Source organism: Microcebus murinus, chromosome 14, assembly GCF_040939455.1.
Source record: "Microcebus murinus isolate Inina chromosome 14, M.murinus_Inina_mat1.0, whole genome shotgun sequence".
NCBI lineage: Eukaryota > Metazoa > Chordata > Mammalia > Primates > Cheirogaleidae > Microcebus > Microcebus murinus.
Genome location: NC_134117.1, coordinates 22626496 through 22648423, shown reverse-complemented (window position 1 = coordinate 22648423; position 21928 = coordinate 22626496). Strand labels below are relative to the sequence as shown.

Here is a 21928-nt window from a genome sequence, read left to right as displayed (position 1 = left end):
CTCCTTGTCGCTTCTCGCCTTCCCTGCTCTGCCAGCCCCTCTCTGCGCTCCCGCCCTCACCCTCTCCTTTGCTCCCCTCTGCCCTCTTCTCCTCCCTGCCCTCCTTTCTTCTTTAAGTCTCTTCTTCCCGTCTTGCCACCTTCTGTCCTCACGTCTTCACAAGTATTTAGTGAGCATCCCCCATGCGTTCATGGATTGCACTGGGCGAAAAAATACTGAGAAAAACAGGATAAAATTCATTCCTTCTTGGAACTTAAGAGACTGGTGGGGGCCTTTGAGGGGGATAGACACCCACTTCATTACACAAATATAGAATTATAGATTGAAATAAGAAAAGAAACATGGTGTTAGGAGTGCTTGTGTTGGGATCCTCCGCTAATGACAGGGATTCTCTGCTTGGCCAAACTTTAGTCGGGCTCCTGAGCCTTCTCCTAGGCCCATCTGCGCACTTCCTTGTAAAATCCGGTTTTAGCTAAGAACTCTGCTAAGTCAGTTGGGGAAGAACCTCTCCCCTTCAAATTTTAATATCTGATCACCCTCCATTTCTGATAAGGTTCCTCATCTTCCCCCAGGTGATATCCAATCTTCAGCAATAATCCTATTTGGTCAATTTAGCCAGAATCCCTCTTCCCTCAGATGTTTTCTGTTAGTAATTTGCCATCCACTGTGCTCCATCTTGCTCCATGGCTATAAATTTCCATTTGCCCATGCTGTATTTGGAGTGGATCCCAATCTCTCTCCCCAATTCTAAAGCCCATTGTCATGGTCTCTATACCTATCATGATGGTCCTACGTAAAGTCTACTTTAAGATGCTTTGAAAAGTATGTTTGGGCAGGGAGTGCTGGCTCACACCTGTAATGCTAGCACTCTGGGAGGCTGAGGCAGGCAGATCATTTGAGCATGTTTTTAAAATGAAAGAACATAGAATAAAAAATTTCACAGTACATACTACATGGTAAAGATAAATACTGTTTTAGGGGTGTGAGAGTGTGTGCATTTGTTCATGGTCATTAAACAAAATGAACTTTTTTCCCTTAAAAAAAAAAAGTAAGTACTTTAGGGGGACTGTGAAGGAGACATAATGTATTTCATCAAGTCCAAGACAAACTGATCAGGGGGAAATGATCTACCAATTAAATTACAACAGAATCCTAGAATTTTTTTGTTGATGCTATTGAAAGAGCTCTTTTAAACTCCAACATATTTTTATCATAGAAGATTTCCTAAGCTTATTTAGAAATAGATTTTCATCCTAGCTTATTGTTGTGTAAGTATAAAAAGGAAAATATAAGTGACATAAATTAAGGTATTCCTTCAACTTTTTCACTTTTAGAATCCAACTCTTTTAAATAATTGTTCAAGTCAGAGTCCTAAGAATGATTTTCCTCACCCCTCCACCCCTGACACTGCCCTGTGTGCCAACAAGAACATTTAATATAATAATGCAGTAAGAGAGCTCTCTTATTATCTCTGGGATTTTCTTCCAAGCCATTGACATGTACCCTGCAAGTTCAAACATGAACGATAACATCTATGTCAGGACTACCACCCAGCCTACAGTGATTTTAGATACACCCCAATTTTCAGAGGTGTTAAAATGTGAAGAAATGTGAATCTTAGAATCAATGAGATTTGGTAGCAGTTAAGAGATGAGACCCAGGTGTTAGATCAGAATTGAAAAACCAGCTCCCCCATTCAAAAGTGTATTGATCCTGAAAAAGTCGCTTAACCTCTGACCTCCAGTTTCCTTATCCCTGAGATAATAATATTAACAGTTTTTAATTCTTAGGGTTGTTATGAGGATTAAAGATTTTTCAGGTAGAACATTTAGCAGATACCTGACAGGAAGCACACATCCAACAGATACTATTATCTCCTACATGCTTTTTGGGGGAGAGGATGTCAACATTTTAATTTAACAATATATCTGCGTTTTTTGTGGGTTTTTTTGAGACAGTGTCTCACTCTGTCACCTGGGCTAGAGTGCCGTGGCATCAGCCTAGCAACCTCAAACTCCTAGGATCAAGTGATCCTTCTGCCTCAGCCTCCCAAGTAGCTGGGACTACAGGCGTGCACCACCATGCCTGGCTAATTTTTTCTATTTTTAGTAGCGATTGGGTCTCACTCTTGCTCAGGCTGGTCTCCAACTCCTGAGGTCAAGCGATTCTTCTGCCTCGGCCTCCCAGAGTGCTAGGATTACAGGTGTGAGCCATTGCACTGGCCTTTTACAACATATCTTGAACATGTTTCTCTATCATAATATATAGATCTACTTCATCCCTTTGAATAGTTGTCTTTTAACAGTAGTGGTTTTTTTTTTCTGTTGTTTTAAAAATTGGTTTCTTAAATTTTAATTTTTTTCCAATATAACATATAGTAAGACATCAAATTGTATAAAAGTATTTGTATAAAATTGTATAAAAAGGTTTTTGAACAGTCTTCACTTCATTTCTTCCCACCTAATCCTTTCTTATTTCAATGCCGTTCTCCAGAAGCTACCTTCCAGCTGAAGAAAGTGACCAATATTCTTGAAGCACCACCCTATGCCATGCACCCTCCCTTTTCCATTCCCTGCCTTTCCTCTAGAGGCAATCATTGTCCTGATTTTTGTGGTTATTGTTCCTTGCTTTTCAATTCTACCACATGTGCATGTGCTGTAACCAATATATCCATTCATTTTGCATGTTTTTAAAGCTAATGTATGCAGAGTCATACCACATATATTATTGTGACCTGCTTTTATGGATCAATCTTATGTTTTTGAGATGCATTTAGGTTGATAGCCATAGACTATTAGTTTTCATTGTTAGGTAGATGTCCACTATATGAATAGACCACCATTTATCCATTCTACTCTCAAAGCACCTTTAATATACCCTCAATTATTTTCTGTTCAAGATCCTTTCTTTATGGACCATTTCTTCCTGTGTAGCACCTTATTGTAAGGAATATATATATATATATATATATATATATATATATATGTTTTTTCATTGACCTCACTCTGGGCCCTACTAATTCTTGCACTCAATCATTTAGCCAGTATGTTTCCATGGAATCTATTTAATGAAGGCTGTTTCCCTCTGCTATGGACTGTCACAGAATGTTATTTGAAAAAAACACACACACATTTATTTACAGAATAAAGGTGCTTAACTTTTTAAGAAGAGATTTTAAATATTTATTAAAATAACAACAGTGAAACTATTAATGTGACTTTCACTATTCCTTATTCTATAAAAATACCTTGCCAATATTATTTTATTATATATCAAAATGATCAGAATGCATAAAATTATTCAAATTATATTCCTGACAAGTCACAGAAGAATGTTGTAGCATGTGGGTGTATACAGGCAGTGAAGACAGATGGCACTTGGAATGTAGAAAACTATTTCTTGTCACTAGGCCTTTAACTCCTATCTTCAACTAGCAGAATCAGTTCAGATTACTCTCCTTGGGTTAATTATTGCCCATTATGGCTGCAAAAGTGTGCACACTGTGCCCTTTTAACTGCAGTGTATATACAGATGCTTATATAATATGCATAAAACCACGAAGCACTTGGAGATGATCCACTATAATGCATAGCAGCAATACAGTATATTTTCTTTTCAATTTATTTCTTCGAGGAACTAACTTTTCACTTATTTGTAGAAGAATTGGATCTTTCAAAGCATTACAAAACATTACACTATTCATATTAATTAGGTGACAGATCATTCCAAGTTTGAAAGCTTGAAAATAATACTTTGATGTGAAATTTTGTTTGTCTAATTGAAGATTTTGCTTGGCCAAGTTTAAATGTACAAGGTTTTGCATGAAGTTATTAATATGCTAGAAGTTCTTCCTAAAAGTTTATGTCCTTAAAAAGAGTTAAGCAAGGCCCATGTTTTAGGAAAAACATGGTCAATTTTTTAAATTTAATATGCACTTCTTGCTTATTTACCAAGTTAAAATGGAAATATGCAATAATAGCAAACATGTATTTAACATTTATTCTATGCTAAGAACTGTTCTATATGCTTTCTATATATTAACTAATTTAATCCTTCCTCAAACTGTCTAAGGGAGCCATTAAGTTTTTACCCTATTTTACAGATGAGGGAACTGAAACCCACAGAAGCTAGAGACTTGCCCATGTCTGCACAGTTAATAAGGGGTTGCTATGGATTTAATTGTGTCACCTCAAAATTCACACATTGGTGTCTTAACCCCCAGTACCTCAGAATGTGACTCTAAAATTCGTTCTTTGAAAAAATAAACAAAATTGACACACCTTCGGCTAGACTAACGAAAAGCAGAAAAGAAAAATCTCTAATTAGCTCCATCAGGAACAATAAAAGAGAAATTACAATGGATGCCACAGAAATACAAGATATAATTCATGAATACTACAAAAACCTCTATGTACACAAACTGGAAAATGTGGAGGAAATGACAATTTCTTAGAAACACACAGCCTCCCTAGGCTCAACCAAGAAGAAATAGAATTCCTGAACAGACCAATATCAAGTACTAAAATTGAAACAGCAATAAAAAACCTTCCTAAAAAGAAAAATCCTGGACCAGATGGTTTCACACCTGAATTTTACCACACCTACAAAGAAAAACTGGTGCCTATCCTGCAGAAATTATTCCACAACATTGAGAAGGATGGACTCCTCCCCAACACATTTTATGAAGCAAACATAACCCTGATACCAAAACCAGGAAAGTATGCAACAAAAAAAGAAAACTATAGACCAATATCCCTTATGAATATAGATGCAAAAATTCTCAACAAAATCCTAGCCAATCGAATCCAGGTGCTTGTCAAGAAAATAATCCATCACAACCAAGTGGGCTTCATCCCAGGGATGCAGGGATGGTTCAACATACGGAAATCTATAAATGTAATTCACCATATAAACAGAAGCAAAAACAAAGACCACATGATCCTCTCAATAGATGCAGAAAAAGCATTCAACAAAATTCAACACCCTTTTATGATAAGAATGCTCGACAAAATAGGCATAGATGAGGCTTACCTAAAAATGGTACAAGCCATGTAAGACAAACCCACAGCCAATATCATACTGAATGGGGAAAAATTGAAAGCATTCCCACTTAGAACTGGAACAAGACAAGGCTGCCCACTATCTCCACTTCTACTCAACATAATGCTGGAAGTCCTCACTACAGCAATCAGACAAGAGAGCGGAATCAAGGGCGTCCAAATGGGAGCAGAAGAGATCAAACTCTCACTCTTCGCTGATGACATGACATTATACCTAGAAAACCCCAAGGATTCAACCAAGAGACTCCTTGAATTGATAAATGAATTTGGTAAAGTTTCAGGATACAAAATCAATACACAGAAATCAGAGGCATTCATATACACCAACAACAGTACAAGAGAGAACCAAATCAAAGACTCAATTCCCTTCAAAATAGCAACAAAGAAAATAAAGTACCTTGGAATATATTTAACTAAGGAGGTAAAAGACCTCTACAGGGAAAACTATGAAACACTGAAGAAGGAAATAGCAGAGGATGTAAACAGATGGAAGAATATACCATGCTCATGGGTCAGGAGAATCAACATTGTTAAAATGTCTATACTACCCAAAGTGACCTACAGAGTCAATGCAATCCCTATCAAAATACCATCATCATTTTTCACAGATATAGAAAAAATAATTTTATGCTTCGCATGGAACCAGAGAAGACCCTGTATAGCAAAGTCAATCCTAGGCAATAAAAACAAAATAGGAGGTATCAATCTACCAGACTTCAAACTATACTACAAGGCTATAGTCATTAAAACAGCTTTTTACTGGCACAAGAACAGGGACATTGACCAGTGGAACAGAACCGAGAACCCAGATATAAAACCATCCTCATATAACCAACTAATCTTCGACAAAGCAGACAAAAACATACAGTGGGGAAAAGAATCCTTATTCAATAAATGGTGCTGGGAAAACTGGATAGCCACATGTAGAAGACTGAAAGAAGACCCACACCTTTCACCTCTCACAAAAATCAACTCACACTGGGTAACAGACCCAGCGTGAACTTGAGGTGTGAAACTATTAGAATCCTAGAGGAAAATGTTGGAAATACTCTTCTAGACATCGGCCTCGGCAAAGAATTTATGAAGAATACCACAAAGGCAATCACAGCAGCAGCAAAAATAAAAAAATGGGACCTGATCAAAATAAAAAGCTTCTGCACAGCCAATGAAACTGTCAAGAGAGCAAACAGACAACCCACAGAATGGGAGAAAATTTTCGCAAGCTACACATCCAATGAAGGGCTGATAACTAGAATCTATTTAGAACTCAGGAAAATCAGCCAGAAAAAAATCAAACAACCCCATCAAAAAATAGGCAAAGGACATGAAGAGAAATTTTTCAAAAGAAGACAGAATAATGGCCAACAAACATGAAAAAATGCTCAACATCTCGAGTCATCAGGGAAATGCAAATCAAAACCACAATGAAATATCACTTAACTCCAGTGAGAATGGCCTTTATCACAAAGTCCCCAAACAATAAACGTTTGTGTGTGGATGCGGAGAGATAGGAACATTCCTACACTGCTGGTGGGACTGCAAACTAGTTCAACCTCTATGGAAAGCAATATGGAGATACCTCAAAGCGATATAAGTAGATCTACCATTTGATCCAGCAATTCCACTACTGGGCATCTACCCAAAAGATCAAAAGTCACTTTATGAAAAAGACACCTGCACTCGAATGTTTATAGCAGCACAATTCACAATTGCAAAGCTGTGGAAACAACCCAAGTGCCCATCAATTCATGAGTGGATTAATAAAATGTGGTATATGTATACCATGGAGTACTACTCAGTTTTAAGAAAAAATGGTGATATAGCACCTCTTGTATATTCCTGGATAGAGCTGGAACCCATTCTACTAAGTGAAGTATCTCAAGAATGGAAAAACAAGCACCACATGTACTCACCAGCAAATTGGTATTAACAGTTCAACATCTAAGTGGACATATAGGAATAACATTTATCGGGTGTCGGGCAGGTGGGAGGGGGAGGAGGGGATGGGTATATACAAACACGATGAGTAAGAGGTGCAAAGTTTGGGGGATGGACACACTTGAAGCTCTGACTCGAGGGGGGAGAGGGGCATGGGCAATATACGTAACCTTAACACTTGTATTCCCATAATACGCTAAAAAAAAAAAAAAAGAATGTGACTCTATATGGAAACACGGTTGTTGCAGGTATAATTAGTTAAATTAAGATGAGATCATACTGGAGAGTGATCCTAACCCAGTATGACTGGTGTTGTTATAAAAAGAAGAAATGTGGGTGAAGACATGAGCCCGGGAGAATGCCATGTGAAGAAGGCAGGGATTGGGTGGAGCTTCTACACTCCAAGGGACGTTAAGAGATTATCTCAAACCACCAGAAACTAGGAGAAAGGCAGGCAACAGATTCTCTCTCACATTCCTCAGAAGGAAGCAACTCTGGTGACACCTTCATCTTGGACTTGTGGACTCTAGAACTGCGAGGCAATACATTTTGTTGTTTAAGCCACTCAGGCCTTTTGTTACCCTCGTCCTAGCAAACTAATACAGGGGTTGAGAGAGAACCAAGACCGCTGGAGAGTTCCAAGATCACCTCATTCTCTGTGCCTCCCACAACCGAAGTAATTAAAATAAAAAGACGTCTCCCCCACTCCACCCCAATAAATGGCACAGGAGTAACCAGCTTTTATATCTAAGAAGACAAGCAAATCATTTGAATAGTCTTTTTCCTTATCTGCATCATGGTGCCCTGGAACCCCTGTTTCTTGACCACTATGTTAAAGGGGCTCTTTGAGAGGACTCACTGGCCAGACCCTTTTTCATAGACACATGAGACTAATTTCACTCAGTCCACCTGCTTGACTCCGAGCCCCTTACCAGGACATCAAAACTCAAATGTTTAATAAACAGATTTGGGGGCTGGGCGTGGTCTCTCATGTCTGTAGTCCTAGCACTCTGGAAAGCCTAGGCGGGAGGATGGCTCGAGGTCAGTAGTTCAAGACCAGCCTGAGCAAGAGTGAGACCCTGTCTCTACTAAAAATAGAAAGAAATTAGCTGGACAACTAAAAATATATAGAAAAAGTTAGCCAGGCATGGTAGTGCATGCCTGTAATCCCAGCTACTTAGGAGGCTGAGGCAGGAGGATTGCTTGGGCCCAGGAGTTTGAGGTTGCTGTGAGCTAGGCTGGCGCCACAGCACTCTAGCCTGGGCAACAGAGTGAGACTCTGTCTAAAAAAAAATAGATTTCTGAATAAAGCACCCATCATTCTGAGGTTAATATCGAGATTTGTAGTTTCCTTTGGGTTAAAATGAGAAAGATGTATCCCATGGGTGACAGTAGGGACAGGGGCCCTCCCAGTAGTCATATTAAGCTAGTACTAAGAGAAAAAAGAAAAGGCTGTCTAGGTGGCTAGGCGACCTGGCCGTGAGCCATGAACGAGCTGGACAACAGGAGCCTTTGGAGAGTTTGTTTTGGAACTGTGAGCGAGTCAGGAGCTCGACCACAGGCCCTGAAGTCAGGAAAGCCTTGGGGCAGAGGGGGAGGTGCTATGAGGGTGTCAATTCCAAGGCCAGTGCCACGTGAGGGTGGCCTGCACACGGAGAGTGGGAGGTCAGGAGGTCAGGGCGAGGGACAGGCCACGCGCGGAGGGCGGACTAGAGACCTCCTTGGTTCGGGGCCAGGAAGATGAGTCTTAGCATTTTGAACTTCTGTGCATCTCCCTGTGGGCGCATTTCTTGGCCAGCACGACACACTTTGGCATAACAGCCACCTGCTGCGTTTTAAGGGATACCCCATACAACCGGGAAGGCAGACCTGGGTGGGGCGCGTGAGCGTCTCGGCCGCGGCTTCCCTCTTGCCGACGGTGGGAACAGCGACTGTTCGCGTCGGTCGCCGCCAGCCGCGGGTTCGCTGCGCGCGCACGTTCGCTCTAAGCGCTGGGTGGCGCGGGGTCCTGGGAACTCAGTCCGCGGAGCTGGCAGCGGCCGGGGCAGGCACTTTTGAGAGAAGGGCGGGGGAGAAGAGCAGGGAGGGAGGCAGGGCGGATCTACTTCCTGCGTCGCCCGCACACCGCCGAGCCTGCGGCGGGTGTTGGTCGCCCCGCGCCGCGCCACGATGTCGGGCCTCTCAGCCAGGAGCCTGGCGAAGGGTGAGTCCTGCCCGCCGTGGGGAGGAGGGCGACCCACAGCAGCGTGTCCGAGTGCGGCTGCTCCAGGAGCCGAGCCGCCCGGGAGGGCCCCACGGGCGGAGGACTGGCCGGGCTGCGGGGGACGCGGGGGCGGCGGGAGGCTGGCGTCCCGACCTCTCTCGAGGCCCTGATCGCCTTCGGTTCTCCCCGCAGGAAGCGCGCCTCCGGGGCCGGTCCCGGAGGGCCTGATCCGCGTCTACAGCATGAGGTTCTGCCCGTTTGCGAAAAGGACGCTTCTAGTCCTCAAGGCCAAGGGAATCCGGTGAGGACCTAAGCAGCGGGACGCCCCCGGAGCCGGCCGGGAGCCTGCTACTGCGGGTTTTGGGGTCGGAGTTTCAGATACGGCTCCCAGAGCTTCCTTTACAGCAAGGGAAAGTATTCTCAGCCGTTTGCGGGGACGTAGAAAGTTATGGACCCTCTCCCCAGGGAAAAAAAGTGCGGCAGACTCCATCGGTCTAGATACTTATTTAAACAGCAATTTAATGGATCAGAAAAGCTGAGGCGTCAGTAAAGTTAGTGATTTGCCAGAGTAATGACTAACAGCGGCTCTTTTAGCTTATGTAGGTTCCAGATTCCTAGTCCAGTGTCTTTGCTTTCGCCCATCTGCGATTCTTGTCTGATTCTTGTCCGCCTTATCCTATACTGTTTGCTGCTATTCTGAGTAGATGGTCCCTCCCCGAGTAGTTAATTTACCCAAGTACAGAGTTCAAACTTTGACCCTTCTCGTGCTGAGTATACTGTACATATTCCTGCAGATTGGGTTGTTAGTTGAGTCATACAGGGAAGTGTTTGTGCCTAAAAATTCATTCTTTTGCAAAGCCTCAGTTTCTAAACCAGCATAGTTTTTATGTCTTCTACTGAACACATACCCAGCTTTGACAATCATGTGGACCTGGCTCCTTTCTTTTATTTCTTCTATAATCTCTCAGGCAAAATACAAAATAGGCCTACTAACAATCTGGATGTTGCTTGGACTTCACCTGTTTTCTTCCTTTTTGGTTACTTTGTATGATTTACCTATGCAAGATTTTTTAAAACATTACCAGTATATGGAGATTGAAACCAAAAGTTTATTTTGTAGGTGGACTTTTAGGATTCCTTAATATCTTTGTAAAAAGCAAGGAACTTTTTATTCAAATTAACAAAATGAATTGAATTTTATCATGTTGGTTCTCATACAGGAGGTACTGACACAATTCAGTTAGTTGCTTCATATAATTTACAGTTAAGATACTTTTTAGCCAAATATGGAATATCATATTGACAATTTAAAAGCATTTCCACGTATTTATTCGTTCATTCCACAAATACTTACCGAGTCCCTATCTGAAACTATTTTTATTTTTTTCAGAGCATTTATATTTAAAATTTTGCTCATTTATGTGTCTGTTTATTTATATGATAAAGACACATAAGAATCCTAGCTTTCATGAAGATTACATTGTAGGAAGGTGACTTAAATGAATGTGTAAATATGTGAGCAAAGTAATTTCAGATACATATCATCAGATCAATGAAGAAAGTGAAACAAGCTGATCATGTAATAGAGAAAGGCTGTTCAGCAAGTTTGGAGCTGTGGTCTGGGAGGGCCTCTCTGAGCATGTGTTTGACCTGGGAAGACCTGGGAGAAGATAGGCAGAGAAGAAAGAGGAACAGCAAGTGCAAAGATGCTAAGGTGCAAACACATTTAGCAAATTCAGGGAATATAAAAAAGGTCAAGGTGTAGAAGAAAACATGGGGGAAAGCTTCAATGACATTGGTCTTTCACAATAATTTCATGGATATGACGCCAAAGCACAGACAACAGAAGCAAAAATAAACATGTGGGACTACACCAAATGAAAAAGCTTATGCACAGCAAAGGAAATGATGAACAGAGTAAAAAGGCAACCTATGGAATGAGAGAAAATATTTGCAAACCATATATCTGGTAAGGGGTTAATCTCTAAAATATATAAGGAACTTCCACAACTCAATAACAAAAAACTAATAACTTGATTTAAAAATGGGCTAAGCACTTGAAAAGACATTTCTCCAAAGAAGACATACAAATGGCCAAAAGGTATGTGAAAAAATGCTTATTGTCACTAATCATCAAGAAAATGCAAATCTAAACCACAATGAGGTATCATCTCACACCTGTCAAGATGACTATAATTTTAAAAAAAGACATGAAGTGGCCGGGCGCGGTGGCTCACGCCTGTAATCCTAGCTCTCTGGGAGGCCGAGGCGGGCGGATCGTTTGAGTTCAGGAGTTCAAAACCATCCTGAGCAAGAGCGAGACCCCGTCTCTACTATAAATATAGAAAGAAATTAATTGGCCAACTAATATATATACAAAAAAATTAGCCGGGCATGGTGGCACATGCCTGTAGTCCCAGCTACTCGGGAGGCTGAGGCAGGAGGATCGCTTGAGCCCAGGAGTTTGAGGTTGCTGTGAGCTAGGCTGATGCCATGGCACTCACTCTAGCCTGGGCAACAGAGTGAGACTCTGTCTCAAAAAAAAAAAAAAAAAAAAAAAAAAGACATGAAGTGTTAGCAAGGATGTGTAAAAATTGGAATGCTCTCACACTGCTGGTGGAAATATGAAATAGCACAGCCACTGTGGAAAACAGTATGCAGGTCCTTTGAAAAATTAAAAATGGAACTACCATATGATTCAGCAATCCCACTTCTGGGTATATATCCAAAAAAATTGAAATTAGGTTCTCAAAGAGATATTAGCATGCCCATGTTCATTGCAACACTTTCCACAATAGCATTATGTCAATGTCCATCGACAGATGATAAAGAAAATGTGGTATATGGGATATTATTCCACCTTGAAAAAGTAAATTCTGCAATAAGTAACAGCATGAATGGACCTTAAGGTCCATTATGCTAAATGAAATAAGCCAAAAACTGCAGGATTCCTCTTATAGGAGGTATCTCAAACAAAGTCATAAAATCAAAGACCAGAACGGACGGAATCAAGGCAGACTCCTAACTTTGGGGTCTGATCAGCTAAGTGAAGTGGATAGCAGGGCCAGTGAGGAGTTATTCACAAGTACAAAAAATGTTTCCTTCTCGTTATAGTCTTTGTGTCTTTCAGGCATGAAGTCATCAATATCAATCTGAAAAATAAGCCTGAGTGGTTCTTTAAGAAGAATCCCTCTGGTGTAGTGCCAGTGCTGGAAAACAGTAAGGGTCAACTGATCTGCGAATCTGCCATCACTTGTGAGTACCTGGATGAAGCATATCCAGGGAAGAAGCTGTTGCCGGAGGACCCCTATGAGAAAGCTTGTCAAAAGATGGTCTTTGAGTTATTTTCTAAGGTATGTATTGACAAATCTTAGCTTTTTAAAGCTATGTCAGTTCTGTCATTTATAGTTCAGTGATTTGGGAGAGGAAAACAAAATAGGAATATGCTCGTGTCAGCTCTGTCATGTCCTGCAAGCGCTTTCACAATCCAGCTCCCATTTACCTCTCCAAAGTTATCCCTTTTCACTCTTCTCCTGATGCTTTTTATTCCAGCCATACTGAAATAAATTGCCAAATTCACGATGTTCAACTCTTGCTGGAAGAGTCTTCCCTCTTCTTAATTTGCCTGGTTATCTCCATGTCATCTTTCATGTGTCTGCTCAGACACTGCTGCTTCCAGAAGCTTGTTGGGGCTGGTTAGTGCTCTAGCTTCCGAGTTTCCCACATGTGCTAACTTTTGCCCACCTTCTTGCCTGTGTGTTAAACTGGGGTTGTGAGCTCCTTGAGGGTGAGGGCTGTGTTCTGTTCATTGCTTAGGTTTATGACTGCTCTGCCACTTTCTGTTGTGTGACTCTGAGCAAGTTACTTATACTTTGCCTCTCTGTTTTAGTTCATCATTTGTAAAATTGTTCCCACCTCATAAGATAAAAATCAGTTAATATAAAATACCTAGGCCGGGCGCTGTGGCTCACGCCTGTAATCCTAGCTCTTGGGAGGCCGAGGCGGGCGGATTGCTCAAGGTCAGGAGTTCAAAACCAGCCTGAGCAAGAGCGAGACCCCGTCTCTACTATAAATAGAAAGAAATTAATTGGCCAACTGATATATATATAAAAAATTAGCCGGGCATGGTGGCACATGCCTGTAGTCCCAGCTACTCGGGAGGCTGAGGCAGGAGGATCGCTTGAGCCCAGGAGTTTGAGGTTGCTGTGAGCTAGGCTGACGCCACGGCACTCACTCTAGCCTGGACAACAAAGTGAGACTCTGTCTCAAAAAAAATAAATAAATAAATAAATAAAATACCTAGAGCAGAGTCTGACACATGGTAACTACTCAGTGTCAGCTTCGTTTGTATAGCCAGTGGCTAGCAGTGAGCATCTGCTGTGTTGGCAATAACTCTCAGCTGACTGTATAAATAGCATTCCTATAGAAGAACTCTATCTTAGCATCAATATTGTGGATTAGTTCAGACAATTAGTATTAATAAAGAAATGACCAACAGATGTGTGTTTAGACACCAAGAATAGCAATGTCCAGTTATATCCCTATAATACTGTTACCTTGGTAGTGGGGTCAGCATATAAAGGAATATGTTGTTTTTAGAGAAAGAAATGGTTCAAGAATTACCTAGAAGATGGGAGAGAGTTAGAGGGACACCATACTGTTTTTGAGACATTGTAAAGGAAGCCAATGGGAAAGGAAGAGGGAATTAGTGGCTTAGTGAGATCAGGGTAAAAGAACAGTAGAGGTGGCTGGTGTCAAAGAAAAAGGACAGGGAATATGACCTTTATAAGAAAGATGTTAAAAGAAAGAATTTAAAAAACCCTAACAAGAGATTCATTGTACTGTCCAGAAAGGAAATGAGCTTTAAAAACCAGGTGTGGAGGCTCACGCATATAATCCTAGCACTTTGGGAGACCATCATGGGAGGATGAGGTCAAGAGTTTGAGACTAGCCTGAGCAACATAGCAAGACTCCGTCTCTACAAAAATTAGAAAAAAAATTGCCCAGGCGTGGTGGTACATGCCTGTAATCCCAGTTACTTGGAAGGCTGAGGCAGGAAGATTACTTGAGCTCAGGAGTTTGAGGTTGCAATAAGCTATGATAGCACCACTGCACTCATGCCCAGGCAAAAGAACGAGACCTTGTTTCCAAAAATGAAAAGAAAGAAAATGAGCTTTAAAAACAAAGCTGGAGATGCCTACCATTAATTCCCTGCTCACCTCTACGAAAGAGGAGGTGGCCTTATATACCACATGACCCCACCCTCCTGGCCACAGCTTATTAGACCAGAAATGCACCCTACCCCCACACCTTGGCCAGTCATCTTCTCTCCTGGGAACTTGAAATTGAGACATAGAGACTAAAACCATAAAGGTTAAGACTAAGACAGTAAAGACAATTTAGCTTTGGAGCTTATATATATCATAGATTTGAAAACCAAAGCCACGTAAAAAATAAATTTTTAGGAAAGTAGAAATCAAAAGCATTGCAAAGGGCACTGACATATGCAAAGTAATATAGAGCAGACACTTAAGGGAAAACAAATGAAAGATCAGGCAGGCACAGATGGAAATGTGGATGGGAGGGCTGCCTGCAAACCTTCAGTTTCCATGAAGGTAAGTTTTACAAACGTGGATGGGATTTCATGAGGGTATCCTGTATTTTTACAAGTGCAAGTGCCTGGTTTTTTGTTTGTTTTTAGTACAGAGTCTTGGTTTGTCACCTTCGATAGAGTGCAGTGCTGTCATTATAGCTCACTGCAACCTCAAAGTCCTAGGCTCAAGTGACCCTCCTGCCTCAGCCTCCCAAGAAGCTGGGACTACAGGCACATGCCATCATGGTTGGCTAATTTTTCTATTTTTTGTAGAGAGGGGTCTAGCTCCTCCTCAGGCTGGTCTTCAACTGCTGACCTCAAGCAGTCCTCCTGCCTCAGCCTCCCAAAGTGCTAGGATTACAGGCGAGAGAACGACCGCGCCTGGCCTACAAGTGCCTGTTTACTTAAACTGGGTTTAGTGGATTTTTGTCTCTTGTAATCACATGATACCAGAGAGCAAAGTATTAAAACACAAACACCACCACAAGTATCCAAGGTTCTGATCCTACAACTGGGAAGTCTTCAGGTAGTAAATCACTTTTGAACAGTCTTCTGGTGTCCTTCCCCCAAGGTAGAAATCAGAAAAATTCTCTTCCCTACCTCTCTTTGCAGCCGGGGCCAAGGCTTGTGACCTAGGGTCTTCCTGTTAGACACACACGGTAGGGTTCAGTTCATAAATGAGCAAGGTAAGGAAACAGGCTCGGTGTGGGTCACTGGTTCTGCTGGTGAGAGTGGTGGCAGAGCTCCTGGCTTTGAGCAGTGATGGTTACACAGTAAACTTCCAGAGCAGAGATGGCATCAGTGTCAATGGCACTGGTAGTTACCTCAAGAGTCCACTTTCTGGCAGCAGCATAGACGGTAGCATAGTGCTCAGCTAGCATTGGCCACCAGCCAGTTCTCAGCATGATTCTGGAATGTTCTATCTTACTTGCAAGCCTATTTGTTCAGCCTCCCAACAATTCTATGAGCTATTCCTTTTAAGAAATTTCTGGCTTAAACACACCAAAGTGAGTTCTATTATTTCCAATTTATAGAATCTTGACCAACACAGCATCTTAGGCCACAGAACTTTCTAAAATCAGCCCATAATCCCTGTGAACACAGGGAGTTGGTACACCCTTGACATTTCTAGAACACTGACAACAGGATTATGAGGTTTTATCATGTTTTTATGTGAGAGGGCCAATGTAGTTAGCCTCAAACTGATAAAGAAATTATTCTCTATCTAGGTGCCATCCTTGGTAACAAGCTTTATTAGAAGGCAAAATAAGGAAGATTGCGCTGATCTAAAAGAAGACTTGCAGAAAGAATTCAGCAAGCTAGAGGAGGTAATCACTTCTCCCAGCTATTATCAGCATGAATGATACACTGTATCTACCCTCCTTTCCTTTGACTCTTTTCTTCATACTCCCATTTCCCAAGTCATTTTAAGGCAGTTAGAAATAATACCAAATAAAAATTTTAGTTACAATAGATTGCTGTAAGCTATTCTGTTTAAGATATAAACCAAAATACTTAAAAATATTTTGTCATGGGCTTGCTTTTAAAATATTTTGTTGCACTGACATAATAAGGGAAGAGAAAATTGTATCAACATATCCACAGTTTTCCACCTGTTTCCATTTCTCCATGCTTGTTTGTAGTCCTTGCCCATATATATATTTTTTCCCAGATACGTCAGACAAATGGTAAATCTCTTCATGATTTCTCCATGTATTTTTAAAAAATAATTGAACATAACTATAATCAGAGCACAGATATCATCCCATATTCTGTTTTTCCACTTAGTATTATATAATAAACATTCTTAACACAAAAATTTTTGCTATGAATCATACAGACACTTGGGGAAGCCTAGATGTGTTTTACCTCCTTTTGGGGAGAGCTGCCACTTGGAACTTTAGATAGTCTTCCTCTTGGCATTGAGACATTCCATTCACACTCAGCCTGAAGTTTTTACTGACAGAAGACATAGTTCCTGTCTTTTATGGGAATGCATCTTAACATCTTATCAGTAAGTATGAAGTTCACTGTAGGTTTTTTCAGAAACCTTTTTTTCATTAAGACAATTCCCTTCTATTACTACTTTGCTAATTTTTAAAAAGTCATTTATGAGTATTGAATTTTATTGAATTTTTTTTCTGCATGTTATATCTACTGAAATGTTCATAGATTTTTTTTCCCCTTTAATCTGGTGAATATGGTGTTATTGACAGATTTTCCTGGTGTTGAACTATCCTAGCATTACTGAGATAAAACCTACTTGTTCTCAATGGATTTTCATATGTACTATAAAATTAGTTAATGGATTTTTGTATTCATAAATGAGATTGTCTCTGTTCTTAAGTACTGTTATTTGGTTTTGGTATCAAGGTATAAAAAAAGGTATCAAAAAAGGATATTCTAATGTTATAAAGGATATTCTAATGTTGGAATACATTAGAATTACAAGGATATTCTAATGTTATAAAATGTGTGACCTATTTTTCTAATCTCTGAAACCATTTGATATGGACTAGCTATTTCTGTAAAACACTTGAGCTTAGTGTTTTTTACAGGGTAAAGTTTTCATTACTAGTTCAATTTCTTTAATGGTTATTGATTTTGGGGGTTTTATATTTCTTCTTGAGCTAATTTTCATAATTTGAAATTTTCTGCTGGATAGGATGGGAGCTGGAAAGATGTAATCCATATTCTTCAGATGGTTACAGTCTGGTAGTAGACAGAAGTCAGGTAGATATAAACAGTCTACAATGCATGTTATATGGGTCCTGAGAAAAACTATGGAGTTTATAAAAGGCACATTGGTTTATTGTTTTAATTAACCAGATATTTTCAACTCTTCCTTCTTGCAAAACCCTAATACCAATTCACCTTCTTTTTTTTTTTTTGAGACAGTGTCTCACTTTGTTGCCTAGGCTAGAGTGCCGTGGCATCTGCCTAGCTCATAGCAAGCTCAAACTCCTGGGCTCAAGCAATCCTTCTGCCTCAGCCTCCCGAGTAGCTGGGACTACAGGCATGTGCCACCATGCCCAGCTAATTTTATCTATATATTTTTAGTTGGCCAGTTAATTTCTTTTCTATTTTTTAGTAGAGACGGTGTCCCGATCTTGCTCAGGCTGGTTTTGAACTCCTGACCTTGAGCCATCCTCCTGCCTCAGCCTACCAGAGAGCTAGGATTACAGGCATGAGCTACTGTGCCCCAATTCACCTTCTTAAATTTCAGAAACATACTATTTGTGCTTGGCTTTCGAATAATTGTCACTTGTTTAAGAATTAATCCAGTCTATTTCCAGTCTATTTTAAGTACAGATGCTCCTTACAATGAATGGGGCTATGTCCCAACAAACCCATCATAAGTTGAAAATATCATAAGTCGAAAATGCATTTAATATACCCACCAAGCATCAGTTTAGCTTAGCCTATCTTAAATGTGCTCACAACACTTACATTAGCCTACAATTGGGAAAAATCATTTAACACAAGACCTATTTTATAATAAAGTGTTGAAATAGCTCACGTAATTTATTGAATACCTGTATCCAAAAAATGCTGGCAACACAATATGCTGTAGAGTATTGGTTGTTTACCCACATGATCTTGTGGGTGACTGGGAGCTCTGGCTTGCTGCCACTGCCCACCATCATAAGAGAGTATTGTGCTGCATATCACTAGCCTGGAAAAAGATCAAAATTCAAAGTGTGGTTTCTACTGAATTCATATCACTTTTGCACCACTGTAAAGTCAAAAAATCGTAAGTCAAACCACTGTAAGTCAGGGACAGTCTGTACATTTTTTAATCAAAAAATTACATGCAGACAAGTACCCAAAGGATAAGAGTACAACTTAATGAATTTTCACAAGTGAACACAGCCATGAAACCAGCACCATATCAAGAAACAGAATAATAGTTTGGGCTGTTTTTGTACTTTATACAAGTAGAATCATAACATGCGCTTTTTCAGGTCTGGCTTCTTTCAGTCAATATTAGGTTTATGAGGTTCATCTATGCTGTATGTAGTTTCTTCCTAATCTTTGTATAGTGTTCCAAAGCACAGTATACCACAATTTATCCAATCTACTCCTGACAGAAAGTAAATGTTTCCTTGTTTGGGCTATTATAAATGGTGCTGCAGTGAACATACATATCTTGTGGTAAACATATGTTAAATTTCCAGGTAGAATTGATGGGTAATAGGGCATGCATACTGTTTAAACATGGTTGTACCAATTTATACTCCTACCAGCAGGAGTTCCACACCCTTGCTAACTTAGTCTTGTTCAGTTTAGCATTCCAGTGGATGAGTGGTACTGCACAGTGGTTTTAATTTGCATTTCTCTTATGACTAATGTGGTTGAACACCTTTTCAAATGATTATTAGCTATTTGGACATCCTCTTTTGTGAAGTTCAAGTCTTGCTCATTTTTTTAATGGGCTGTTTTCCTTTTTCTTATTGATTCCTAGGAGTTATTACTATATTCTGCACACCAGTCCAGTCCTTTGTATTACAAAGAGCTTGTATTCTGTGTCTTGTTTTATTTTTCCCCATTTTCCAGTTTATTTTGCTTCATCCTACACCAACAGATTCTAAAGCTAAGGTTTTTGATTAAACAGACAAAAACCCAACTTGGATATGTCAGGGTAAAAGCTGCTGCTTTCACCTGCTCTACTTAATTTGCCTTCATCATTTCTGATGATGAGTCTTACTAGATGTACAAATAAGTACTCTTATGTTGTTTAATGTTCAGGTTCTGACTAATAAGAAGACAACCTTCTTTGGTGGCAATTCTCTGTCTATGATTGATTACCTCATCTGGCCCTGGTTGGAACGGCTGGAAGTACTGGAGTTAAATGAGTAAGACATTTGAATATTTTGTGTATAATTTAAGATGATAGTTGGAATAGTATATATTGACCTTTTTTTTCCTGAACAAGTTAAAATATTTAATACAACTGGTCTGAGTGAGAACAAGCAGACAGGAGGAGATTCTTGGACTATCCAGGGCATGTCATATGCCTATACTCACTACTCTCCATCCTTAGGGGTGCAGGGCATTTTGGTGACATGAAATAAAATGCTTTACAATTTATTCATTCCTTCCTGGTTAAGAATCTGTAAGGATGAAAATTTTTATAATGATGTTGTTGCAGGATTATATGACCAATGCAACCTCCCATTTATCAGTAAGATTTCCACATTATTTTCCAAACTCCAGGTTTTGAGTTTGATAGCCACCTTGCCTTACTCCCACTTCTTACAGCTACTCAGGATTACTTTTAGTCAACAGTCTGACTGGAACAATTAACATATAACATTCTTGATTGTCTTTCATGTTCTCACTTAAAAAAGTTATCAGTGTCTCAGTTTGGACAAATTCTCACACTAACTGAGCAAGTCATCACTTCAATCTAGTCTCCAATTTCTCTTTTGTAAAAAAAGACCTCTACAATATCTTTCAAATGAATATTGTATGATTATGTACATTTTAAAGAAATATTTTTAAATAAATACTTTTAAGGAAATATTTTAAAAGGTTAGAGGAAAACAAAATTAAACTGCAGAATGATCACAATGATATAGGGGGAGACTGATGCTATCCCAGTTAACCTAGCTCACATCTTTCATTATTTCCTCCTCCCGCAGGTGTGTAGACCATGCTCCAAAACTTAAGCTCTGGATGGCAGCCATGAGGAAAGATCCTGCCGTATCAGCCCTCCTCATTGACGTGAAGGCCCATAAAGGTTTCATAGATCTCTACTTACAGAATAGCCCTGAGGCCTGTGACTATGGACTCTGAAGGGGGCAGAAGTCAGCAATAAAGTTATGACTGACATATTCCTTCACTAATATAAATAATAACAGGCTTTTATTTTACCAAGTGCTCTCACATCTCATTAGATTATCTTCGCTGACTGATCTGACATCATGACCTAACTATAGGATCTCCTCAAGGTCCCCCTAAAGAAATATAAATGCATTTCCTAGCTCAGGATGCTCAGATGACTCTGAGGGTTCTACCATAGTCTATGCTGAACCCCCTCCTGCCCCCCAATCATCATCTCTAGTGAGATCTGGACTTCAATCTAGCTTTCTAACCACTCATAGGAAATTTCCCCTTTGACACCCTGTTGTCATTTCAAGAGATGCCCTTTCAAGTTTCTTGTCTTCTGGTTTCTGAGTCCAGAAACTTTCAGTTGCTCATTCTTTCCTTTCCATCATCAACTTAATTTCACTCCCTCTCTTACTCCTATTTCTACCACTGAAGACCATACCCACATTACCTCAAAACTAGGTGATTGGGTGGCTTTCTGTTTGGTCTCCCAGTCTCCAGTCTCTAACCCCTTCAAATCCTTCCTACAAAATCCCACGGTGGGCACATGGCTGGTGTCCCGTATTATATAATTGCATACTGTGTAGGCCACATCAGTCAATTCAGTGTATAAGGCTGGATGAGTAATGGGTATTATCCCCATTGAAAAATATTAACGTCATCTTCCATACATTTACATAGCCCACTGGGTTTCTTACTATCACCACATCACCTCCATCAGAAGGTAGGATGGCGAGTATCATTTCATTCTACAGATGATGCACCTAAGGTCCCTATGCTACGCGAGGCCTTAAGATGCTGGCAGAAGGATCTCGAGGACACACCCTGCACACGACCCTTGCCATCAGAATTAGGGGGCTCCCGCCCCGCCCCAATAGTCTAGTTTCCTGTACTTACTTCCGAGTTTGCCAGTGAGGAAAACCTCTGAATGATTAGTTCTTAAACCTAGGAGTGCTTAATAATCACCGCTGCGTTTCCAAGTCAGCAAGTCTGGGTAGGCCCCGAAGTCTGTATTTGAGCCAGGGGCCTTGTGGTGATGCAGGCGACGCAGGGGCGGTACCCTGGGGGGCGGCCGACAACGGGTTGACTTCACAAACGGCAGCTGCCGCCCACCTTCGGCGGCCACCAACGCCCCGGCTCCCGGCGGACCGCCTCTGCCGCCGTCCGCCTGCCCACGCCATTCGGACCTGGTGGCTCCCAGCGTATTTCCAGTAGGCTGTGGAGCCGGGTGCTGGGGTTTAAGCCTACATTACCCGGCCTCCTCTTCCGCCAGCCACAAGCACCTGCGAGGACCCCCGACTC

The 21928-nt window shown here is 40.7% G+C and overlaps 1 protein-coding gene and 1 long non-coding RNA gene across 2 annotated transcripts; one reads left to right on the top strand and one right to left on the bottom strand.

Moving 5' to 3' along the window:
* Positions 1–8973: 8973 nt before the first annotated feature.
* On the top strand, positions 8974–20670 carry GSTO1 (glutathione S-transferase omega 1). The gene is made up of 6 exons (XM_012770714.3): positions 8974–9201; positions 9394–9502; positions 12332–12554; positions 16024–16122; positions 19544–19650; positions 20440–20670. The coding sequence occupies exons 1-6, from the start codon at positions 9168–9170 to the stop codon at positions 20591–20593; spliced, it is 726 nt and encodes a 241-aa protein (XP_012626168.1). The 5' UTR covers positions 8974–9167; the 3' UTR covers positions 20594–20670.
* LOC109729414 (uncharacterized) lies at positions 18288–21921 on the bottom strand. The gene is made up of 2 exons (XR_002221388.2): positions 21524–21921; positions 18288–18470 (listed from the first exon to the last, which is right to left on the bottom strand). It is a non-coding gene; the product is annotated as an uncharacterized LOC109729414 (long non-coding RNA).
* Positions 21922–21928: the final 7 nt, after the last annotated feature.

Bases quoted from the DNA above. Each gene is read 5' to 3' on its own strand.
- GSTO1 (XM_012770714.3), top strand. From the start codon at position 9,168: ATGTCGGGCCTCTCAGCCAGGAGCCTGGCGAAGG. The intron at 12,555-16,023 runs GTATGTATTGAC...TTCTCTATCTAG, and splicing joins TCTTTGAGTTATTTTCTAAG to GTGCCATCCTTGGTAACAAG. The intron at 16,123-19,543 runs GTAATCACTTCT...TTTAATGTTCAG, and splicing joins AATTCAGCAAGCTAGAGGAG to GTTCTGACTAATAAGAAGAC.